The sequence below is a fragment of the Chanodichthys erythropterus genome, chromosome 19, assembly GCF_024489055.1.
Source record: "Chanodichthys erythropterus isolate Z2021 chromosome 19, ASM2448905v1, whole genome shotgun sequence".
NCBI lineage: Eukaryota > Metazoa > Chordata > Actinopteri > Cypriniformes > Xenocyprididae > Chanodichthys > Chanodichthys erythropterus.
This window is the reverse complement of record NC_090239.1, coordinates 28,462,627-28,473,726: the sequence shown is the minus strand read 5'-3', so window position 1 is coordinate 28,473,726 and position 11,100 is coordinate 28,462,627. Positions and strand designations below refer to the sequence as shown.

At 42.8% G+C, this 11,100-nt stretch overlaps 1 protein-coding gene across 2 annotated transcripts in view; it reads left to right on the top strand.

Annotated features, from left to right (window-relative positions):
• pcdh15b (protocadherin-related 15b) overlaps window positions 1–11,100 on the top strand; it is a 239,673-nt gene that overhangs the window by 48,778 nt on the left and 179,795 nt on the right. For both annotated transcript variants that reach the window (XM_067368857.1, XM_067368859.1), the window contains 2 exons: window positions 2,000–2,160; window positions 5,207–5,362. In XM_067368857.1, coding sequence (XP_067224958.1) covers window positions 2,000–2,160; window positions 5,207–5,362 — 317 coding nt within the window. The remainder of the gene's footprint in view (window positions 1–1,999; window positions 2,161–5,206; window positions 5,363–11,100) is intronic.

The following is an 11,100-nucleotide window of genomic DNA, read 5'->3' as shown; positions in this document are numbered from 1 at the left end:
TTTTTTTCAGGATTATTTGATGAATAGAAGGTTCAAAAGAACAGTGTTTATTTGAAATCTAATCTTTTGTAACATTATAAATGTCTTTACTGCAACTTTTGATTGATTTAATGCATCCTTGCTGAATAAAAGTATTAATTTCTTTCATTTCTTTAAAAAAAAAATAAAATACAAATAAAAATTCTTACTGACCCCAAACTTTTGAATGGTAGTGTAAAATGTTACAAAAGCTTTGTATTTTAGATAAATGCTGTTCTTTTGAACTTTCTATTCATCAAGGAATCCTGAAAAAAAGTACACAACTGTTTTCAACATTGAAAATAATAACAAATATTTCTTGAGGAACTAATCATCATATTAGAATGATTTCTGAAGGATCATATGACACTGAAGACTGGAGTAATGATGCTGAAAATTCAGCTTTGCCAACACGAGAATAAATAACTTCATAAAATATATTCCAATAGAAAACAGTTATTTTAAATTGTAATAATTTTTCACAATATTACTGTTTTTACTGTATTTTTAATTAAATAAATTAAGCCTTGGTGAGCAGACAAAACTTCTTTTAAAAACATTAAAAATCTTACCAATCCCAAACTTTTAGGCGGTAGTGTACCCCATGTGAAAAAGATGTGCACTTGTCATGTATTTCAAATCTTAAGTATATACAGTATATATATATATATATATATATATATATATATATATATATATATATATATATATATATATATATATATATATATATATATATATGTTTGAAGGACAGTTTGTCATGCTTTAAAGAAGTACACTGTTTGATTTTGATGTGTTGACTAACATAATAAAGGACATGTAAAATACTTGATTATTTGGTATTTCTTTTAACATATTTTAAATAGTGCTGGGTAAAAATATCGATTTCTCGATTTTAATTGATTCTCATTTTTTACGAACTTAAATCCCAAGTCCCAAGAATCGATTAGTCTAGTCTGTTTTCAGTTGATGGATGAATAGAACATTGCAGCGCTCTTCCCATCCAATAAATGGCAATAATGAACTCGTTAGTCAGCTATAAAACTGAACTCTAGAGAGGAGCTTATTGTTAAATATATGCACCATATTAAATATTACATTCGTTATAATTTATAATGTTCTTCAATATTTAATGCATGTTTGAATAAATCCATCAAGTTTTTATAACAGCCAATATTTAAATAATGTTGGGCCTATTTAAAAAAACAAAACAAAAAAAAAAACAAAAACGAATTGGAGTAGAAATATAATTACATAATAGTAAAGTTAGTATTTTAACTTTATTATTATAAAAAAACTTCCTTAACTTACACTAATTTAAGTGTTTGTGTACAAATCAGTTAATTTAATTTTAATTTTTAGTTAGTTTAATTTTAACCTTAAATATTATTGTAGAACTATAAAATGAATGTGGAAATCAGAGTTCAGGTGGTCTTGGGAGAATTTGGTGAGAATTTTTTGAGTTTTTGTTGAGATCTGACTTTTGCAGGCCTCGCTTTTGGTGTCTGAAACTTTAAGTGTTTAAAACTTTAGAAGAGACATGTGCGATCACTGGGTCTATTACTCAGGAGAAAATATTGAGAAGCAAAAGTCTCAGTTTGTACTCTAATCTCATTGCTGTCTAGGAGAACTGCTTGAGAAATTAAACTTGGAAATTTCTTTCAGTGGTATGAACCTAAATACCTGATGATGTTATATAGGGTGAACCAATTTGTTAGTGGAGAGGGGGGTGGGGTGAAAAAAATACACATCTATTCATCTGCTCTAAATCTTAGGTCTCTAATTAGCTTTATTGTTTCGTCAGAGTCCCTAATTATATTTGCATACTTTATGTGCCATTGTATTTGCATGCTTATGGCAAGAACAAGTAATTTGTGCATTTTTATTTAATAGTATAATGAAATGATTATGGATATGCCACTAGTGATTTTTGAAAAAGAAACAGTGAGCAAATAAGAATATTTGTTTGTTATTATTACAGGAACCCTTCTGGTGGAGAACATGCAGATAAACGGTAGAGCAGAAGACCCTGACAGGACCATCTCTTTATCTCTACGGGACAACCATGACTACTGGGTCATTCTGGATCCCATCAAGCAACGCCTGTATCTGAACAGCACCGGACGAGTTCTGGACCGTGATGTGATTATCTGAAATCCTTTTGTTATACAAGTCTGAGATCACCATTGAATGCTAGTGGTGCAGAAAAATGACACACTTCAATTATAAACATGAAAATTAAACATGAAAATATTTAGGATTTTTTAAAGTGCCCCTATTATGCTATTTTAAAGGATTAGTCCACTTTCAAGTAAACTTTTCCTGATAATTTGCTCACCCCCATGTCATCCAAGATGTTCATGTCTTTCTTGCTTCAGTCAAAAAGAAATTAAGGTTTTTGATGAAAACATTCCAGGATTATTCTCCTTATAGCCTCCAGATGGTTGAAGGTCAAAATTACAGTTTCAGTTCAGCTTCAAAGGGCTTTAAACAATACCAGACGAGGAATAAGGGTCTTATCTAGTGAAACGATTGGTCATTTACAAAAAAAAAAAAATTGTATATGAAATACAAAATTGTATATGTATATAAAAACTGTATATGCTCTATAAACACAAATGATCGGCGTGCACGTGCTTCTGCTTTCCGTATTCTTCAAAAAGCTTTATGTCCTATGCCTTCCCTATTCAACTTATGGAACGAACGCAGCCCAATTTTCATTTTTTTTCCATAAGTGGAATAGGGAAGGCGTAGGACATACGGCGTAAGCTTTTTGAAGAATACGGGAAGCGGAAGCATAAGCGCGATCATTTGTGTTTATAAAGCATTTACAGTTGTATTTTTTTCAAAAATGACCGATCCTTTTCGACTGAAGAAAGAAAGACATGAATAGTTTGGATGACATGGGGGTGAGTAAATTATCAGGAAAATTTTATTTGAAAGTGGACTAATCCTTTAAAGGTTGCTAATTTTGTTTTGGAGGTCTACTACAATAGATTTACATGCATCCATTAAAGGGATAGTTCACCCAAAAATGAAAATTTGATGTTTATCTGCTTACCCCCAGGGCATCCAAGATGTAGATCACTTTTTTTCTTCAGTCGAACGCAAATTATGATTTTTAACTGCAACCGCTGCCGTCTGTCAGTCAAATAATAGCAGTGATTGGGAACTTGAACAATAAGAGTCGAAAAAACTTCCATAGACAAATCCAAATGAAACCCTGCGGCTCGTGATGGTACATTGATGTCCTAAGACACGAAACGATCGGTTTGTGCGAGAAACCGAACAGTATTTATATAATTTTTTACCTCTAATACACCACTATGTCCAACTCCGTTCAGCTTCTGGCTAGTGAGGTCAGATCGCGCTCTGACAACGGAAGTGATGTCTCTCGCTCATTGAAGTATATGGTCGAGACATCACTTCCGTCTTCAGAACGCGTTTTTTGACCTCACTAACAGGAAGCTGAATGAAGTTGGACATAGTGGTGTATTAGAGGTAAAAATGATATAAATAATGTTCGGTTTCTCTCACAAACCGATCGTTTCGTGTCTTAGGACATTAATGTGTCGTCACGAGCCGCAGGTTTTAATTTTGATTTGTCTAAGCAAGTTTTATTTACTGTTATAGTTGAAGTTCCCATCTACTGCTATTATTTGACTGACAGACGGCAGCGGTTGCAGTTAAAAATCATAATTTGCATTCGACTGAAGAAAAAAAGTCACCTACATCTTGGATGCACTGGGGGTAAGCAGATAGACATAAAATTTTCATTTTTGGGTGAACTATCCCTTTAATTTTCTATATAATATACATTACACATCACCACATTTTTCAAAGTCTGAAAACGGTTTGTTCAAAGATTCAGTCTCTTTAAACCCCTCCTTTCAGAGAGCCTACTCTGCACTGATTGGTCTGATGGCCCAGTCTGTGATTGGTCTACTGCTTACAGTGCATGTTGGAAACAAAACGCCTATTACCATAATCTGAATGTCAGCTCTAGAGCCTTCCACAGCACTTAAAACACAGTGATCCAAACGATGACATCAGTTTTTCCATCTTAAATTCCAGCAATTCCAGTAGTACGCTCCGTATCCAACAGTTAATGACAAATAAATGCGTACTCCGAGAGCACTCCACAAGATATGTTTGATTATACCATCTGGATGCTCAGTATTGATTGGATTAATGCACATTTTAAACTGCTTATTGTACAGGTACATTAGTCACCATTCTAAACTGCGCTACTACTGTACATAACGCACATACAGGCAGTAGCATGCAGATCACATGCAGATAGATCGCGCACATACAGAATCATTACTGTCAACACTGTTTGTCGATTTATCAATAAAATAGCTTAGAAACTGAAAAGTTCTAGCATATATTTTCTTAGTAACTAAAACACACAGCTTCACTATTAGAAGATAGACGCTGCTAGGTAGAATTAATTCACATGCAATTGCTTTTTCTACTATATCTGTATCTGATTTAGAACAAGCTAAAGTCTCTGAGAAATATAATGACCCAAAGACAAAAGAACTGATAAAATAAACTTATGTAGGAGCAATAGGCTTGTTGGCAGCTTTCAAAAGCGCGAAACGCGGGGAGTGGAATATAGGGGATGTTTTTTAAAAGTTGAACTGATTTGAACTTGAGCTCCGCATTTTTAGAATGCCTGAGACGCTGCAAAAGACGCAAGACCTGAGCGCAGCGGTTATATACACTTCCGTCCAGTGCAAAACGTGCAAAACAATGGAAAAGTAGCACAATGGAATGGAAAAACACGTTCTGTGTGAACGGCCCCTTATTTGTTCATTAAAGACGTCATTATTGACGATGACGACTCGACTCGACACGGTTTAAAGTAGACGTTGATTGCGAGCAGCCAATGAAGGCCATAAGCTGGCATTATGCAAATTTGTTACATTTGTTACAACAACAACAACAACAACAAAAAACCCTAGTGGTCTCAGACTTTTGGATGCTATTTATCTGTTCATTTCTTTTGGTTCAGCCAGAAATATGATTCAACAAAAATCTGGGGATTCTGTTGTTCACAGCATGCACTTTGTAATGGGCTTCATAATGGACAGCAAGCAAATGGTCATTTTTAGTTTGGCCTGCTGGATGCACACCATGCAAATGAACTGCTTGATTTCGATCTTTTCTTTTTGTCTTTCAGCCTCCCTCCTACATTCAGTCCATTGTAGTGCAGGTTCAGTGTACTAATGAGCTTGTTGGCACGGTGATCCTACACGAAGTGCGGATAGTCATACGGGATCGAAACGACAACACCCCACGCTTTCAGCAGCCACGCTACTATGTAGCGATTAATGAGGTGAGTTTCTATTTAGCAGCCTCTAGTTGTAATGACTTTTTTTATGTTTTATGAGATTTTTTCTGGAGGACATGGAAGTCACCGGCATTCTGGTGCACACGTTATTAGAAGTTTGCAGAAGTGAGTTGGTTTAGCTAAAACTGAACACTTGCCAGCTGTAATTGGAAATTCAACCAGTGGATTGTGTCAGTGTGATGGTTTACCCACAATGGAGTTATTTTGCAGTAAATGAATTGCACTTGTGGGCTTTGGAGCTGAAGCATTTAGCTGTTAACGTTTCTCTGGATTTGACTGCTGTGTAATTACCCCAGAAGTGCTGTTGCTCACTGAATAAATCTGCCAGTCACCTTGTGTGACTTATTTAGCATCTCTTTATATTGTGAATTCCCATTACAATGTTGTTTGGCATACACAATATTGAAATTTTGCCTGAAACCTTCTTGCAATATACTCCGGCCCTCTATTTTTGCGTCCTAAATCAGCAGTACAGTCAAAATAATTACCTTATTTTAAAAATGTAGCCTTACAAGGTAAAACATAAAAGAAAAAAAAAAGAATGAACTGTTTACGTTCACTTATCCCTTTATGTAACCCTTGTGTGTATTTGACAGTTTAAACACAATGAGAACTGAAAGATAACATAGTTCAGTACTCACACGCTGTTTGGCAGGTTTTTAGTGAAGCGCATGTCAGAACAGAGTGTGAATAAAATGTTTAACTGGCAAGGCTTTAAAACGCATGCAAATAATAAACGTACGTGGTTCTGAATAACTGCGATGTTATGTGAGTGTAACCCTACCTATATGTTAAAGTTATATGAATGTACATCGCGTTATTCAGTATGTTCGGGATGGATGCACCAAAACCGCCAGAATGCGCTGTAGCACGATACTACGATATTTCTTAAAAAGCAGATCGTGGAGACATTTTGATCCTTCACGGTCAAAAATCTAAGTGTCACACGATCCTTCAGAAATCATTCTAATATTCTGATATTTTATTTTGGTAGCTAAATGCATTATTATGTTAAATCTGAGATATGAAAATGGCAGGATGTGTAAAACTTTGTGAATGACAGTCATGCCAGTTCATGCCTGTGGAGTTTCATGCTGCATATTTTGTGTGGGCCTGCAATTACAGTTATGATACATCGCATTCTATGACTCAGTCTTTACCGTTAAAATTGGTGTCCGTTTCTGGAAATCCATTAGCCCTATTTTTATTTTTTCCTTCACTTTGGATTAGCTTCCGAGAACATTCAACACGTAGTGCCGCGGCGGGTCTGTAGGAATGCTGCCTCGGTCTCCAGAGATCTTCTCACATTGGATTGACTGCATGGAGAGTGTGTGGCTTTCAGCTAATTGAGAGTTGTTCCCCGGAGAGCTGTCAGTAGAGATTTCCCTCATTAGGAGGCAGCTTCAGTGGCAGGCAGCCTCCTCTCGAGTGGCCTCAAAAAACGGCCGGCTGTATTGCCCACCATCGATTTCAACCGGAGTTTGAAACGTCTGACTGACGCACAGATAAGGGGGACTAACACAGCTCAGTCCATCAGTCAACAAGCACTGCAGAGTGCACTATATAAGTCCGCCGAGTGCTGAAGTAGCATGCTGAGTTTAAGAGAGATGGCGAAGTAAATAATAATGTTGGGGGGAAAGCATTTGATGGACTTGTGGATTGAATTTCAAGTGGTTGTAAATGGCTAAAGGGTTGTGTGTGTTTATTGAGTGACTGCAGAGACCGTGAAGTCATAGCGAAGATAAGTTCAGGTTAACTTTCCATTGATCAGTGTCACTAACTTAATGTCCTTTTGCCCTACAGCTATTGGGACCGAGTAAGCTATAAGAAGCTGTGCTATACTGAATATTGTCAGGCAGATGGTACAGCCACGACTGTATTTGTTTGTATTATTTTTTTTTTTTGTCAGAGCCAAGAACCATGATTAGCTACTTGCTATTAATTGCTGTCAGGCAGAAACATTCTATCTATTCGTTTTTCAATGTTTTTTCTTTTTTATTTTCATAAATCATTACTATTTGTCACCCTTTTTGTCTGTCTGTGGGTTTTAGCATATTAGCATATTTTACCAATGAAAAGATTTAAAAGAGCTTGTGAATAAACCTAGTAACTCCAATGGATCCTCAAACTGTTGGTAAAACTTTATAACTCCACTATGCCTCAATCTTGAATGAAAAGCCGCACACATTTTGAACTGTCTCTGCTTGTTTGCAGTTCAAGGGTAAATAAGACTAGAATTTGTTGTCGAGTCATAGCCAATATTAGCATTTAATATTTTATAACATGAGATTTTGGCCAAATGACACTGACACAAAAAACTGAGCGCACACATAGCTACAGTAACCTGTAAGTTGATGAAAATGTAATGCGATGCACTTACTGCTTCAAATACGGCTGTTCTAATGACGGACAAAACCTTATAACTTCATTCAAGCTTGATTTTGGTAAAATGTTAATAATAGGGTACAGCAGGTCTAAATGCGCCCCCTGGGTAAAACATACCTTTGATTTTATTTTCCTCTATTCTAAACCACTAGATGGCACAAAAAACTTGACATGGAAATTTCAAGATCCGCTTTTCAAGATGCATATGGAAATTTGGCTAATCCTTGATGCGATCGCGAGATCTAATATTTGTTGTTCCCTTTCAGGGAATACACGAATTGGGATATCGCTTAGAGAGCCCTATCATCTTCGTGTAAACTAAAACAAGCCAATGGAATTGGCGTGCGATATTTGCATAATGCGCACCGCCCCCGACAGGTGTATATAAATAGGAAGCAGATGCAATCGCACTCTGTCTTTCGCTTCGGAGCCATTCACTGGTGTCCTGTTCAGAAGATTCCTTTCTTCGTTTGTTTTATTCTAAAACATTGCCTCAGAAGAGGATTTACAGCGAGCTTTCAGTGCTGGTGAAACGGCACGTTCAGCGAGGTCGCGAGTCTCCGAGGAGCTGAGCTATAAGCTCGAAAACTGCTGTTTTCACAGCAACACAAAGAGTGTGTGCGTGTGCAGCGATTTGGGCCGGTTCCTCGGTGTGTCAGGGAGTGGTGTACCTGACACATCGCGTCGCTCCCTGGGTGCTTCAGCACGAGTGAGTTGACTTCCCCTTCTAAAAGAGCTTTACAGACGAACCCTGACAGTATGTCATTTCGTCTGTGTGTTAATGGGTGCGGTCGTTCCCTGGTCCCTGCTGATGGGCACAATCGTTGCATCTCGTGTTTGGGCATTCTGCACGCTGAAGCAGCTTTTGTGGATGGTTCATGTTCCCATTGCGGGAACATGGCTATCGCGATGCTGAGGTCGAGACTCTCCTTCCTGAAGTCTCAGGAAGCGGGGGTCCCCTCTCCTGTGCCGCGTACGACCGTTTTTTCCGGCCCCGGGAACCGGAATGACGGTACGGCGCTGTATAGGAAGGGTGACCTGAGGATTACGGTCAGGGCTTCCCCGCCGAGCGGAAACGCTCCTCGGGCCCCTGCCGCCTCATCAGCACCGCAACCCATCGTGCCACCGTTGGTTTCAGCTGGGCCCTCTACGGACTGTCCAGCCGTTACCTTTGGTGTGCCGGCGGCGGATCGGAGGTCGATCGCTGCATCGGAAGGTGGGCCTGAGTCCTCGGGGGAGGATTCGGACGCGCTGCCGCCCGGGACGGTAGCGTTGCCCGAGTCGGATCCCGAGCTCACGGCTGTGCTCTCCCGGGCCGCCTTGTGTGTCGGGCTTGAGTGGAACCCTCCACCCTGTCCCGGCCCATCTCGGTTGGACGATTGGTACTTGGGGGGGGGGGGGTCGCGCTGGTCAAATCCAGCGTCCCGCCCCAATGCCTTTCTTCCCGGAAGTACACGATGAGGTGACCAGGTCTTGGCAAGCTCTGCATGGGGCTCGTACAGGGCCTGGTCCCTCGTCCGCCTTCACCTCCCTGGACGGCGGGCGAGCCAGGGGGTACGCGAGGATCCCGCCAGTCGAGCGGTCTGTTGCGACGCAGTTGTGTCCAACGGCCGCTGGCTGGCGCGGTGAGCCGCGTCTCCCGTCCCAGGCCTGTGAATTCTCAGCCGGTCTGACTGAGAAAGCTTACAATGCCTGTGGGCAGGCTGCCTCTGCCCTGCACGCGATGGCCCTTTTGCAGGTCTATCAGGCAAAAGCGCTGTCGCAGATGCCCCAGGAAGGTCCTGACCAACAGCTGCTTGGGGAGCTGCGCGCTGCCACTGACCTTGCCCTCCGGGCAACGACGGTGACAGCGCGTTCTGTTGGCCAGGCGATGTCTACTCTGGTAGCCCAGCAACGCCACCTCTGGCTGACCTTGGCAGACATGAGGGAGACCGACAAACATCGGTTCCTGGATTCCCCCGTGTCTCCGGTCGGCCTTTTCGGCGACGCGGTGGAGAGCTGTGCCCAACAGTTCTCCGCTGCACAGAAGCAGGCTGAAGCTATCAGACATGTCATGCCACGGCGGTCCGCTGCTGCCTCCACCCAGCCGCCCGTGGCTCAGCCTCAGCCCGCTCGTCGCCGAGGGCGCCCGCCTGCGTCTTCCTCCGCCCCTGCTAAGTTGGCAAAGCAGCAGCCTACACCAGCCAAACAGCAGGGTGCCGGTCGCAGACGTGGTGCCCAGCCCGTCTCTGCCAGCCAGGTGGCAAGCGGTCAGGGAAAACTCGGCCCTGAGACGGGCGACCTGGAGCGGAAGGTTCCTGCCCTTTGGGAGAGTATTCCATCTGCTCTCCCACCCCCGGAGGAGGGCTGGGGGGGATTTTGTGGCGGCTGTCCATCTACCGCCGCTGGCTCTCCGGAGTCCAGCGGTACCCACTTTGCCACAAAAAGAGCAGTTTCCTCAAACTCCAGGTCACAACAAGGGGTGTCTGCCAGTGTGCCAGGCTCCGCCTCGCCGCTGACAGCTCCCTCCCCATTCGCCAGCAGGCGGCAGTGTGGTGGAGCAGACCGCGTCCCGTGCGCTGTCTCCCATACACACTGCTGCCTCGCAGAGTCCGACCCCACTCCGGGCCGCCCCCAAGCCGCCCGAGTCGGGTCCCTCTCTGCCTTGCTGCCCCACCCCCGGTGCGTCTGTGGTGCCTTTGGTCCCGCTGGCTCAGTGTCTGGAAGCGTGGATCACCGGCTATGCGATTCAGTTCGCCCGGCGTCCCCCGGTCTTCAGGGCTGTCCACTTCACTCCGGTGTCGTTGGACAGTGCACCTGTTCTCCGGGTGGAGATTGCTGTCCTCCTGGCGAAGGATACAATCAAGCCGGTCCCTCCAGCCGATATGAAGTCGGGGTTCTACAGCCCCTACTTCATTGTACCGAAAAAGGGCGGTGGGCTACGGCCAATCCTGGTCCGTCCCCAGGATTGGTTTGCAGCAATAGACCTGAAGGACACGTACTTTCATGTCTCGATTCTGCCTCGACGCAGACCCTTCCTAGGTCGGTCTGCGTTCGAGGGTCGGGCATGTCAGTACAAAGTCCTACCCGACATGGTTGTAGCTCCCAGCCGGTTGGGTCTTCAGGTCAACTGGGACAAGAGCAAACTCGCCCCCGGTTAGAGGATCTCTTGTCTCGGTCTCGAGCTAGACTCGGTCGCAGGGACTGCGCGTCTCACCGAGGCGCGCGTCCAGTCGGTGTTGAACTGCCTGAGCTCGCTCAAGTGCAGGACAGCGGCTCCACTGAAAGATTTTCAGAGGCTCCTGGGGCATATGGCATCTGCAGCCGCGGTAACGCCGCTCGGATTGCTTCATATGAGA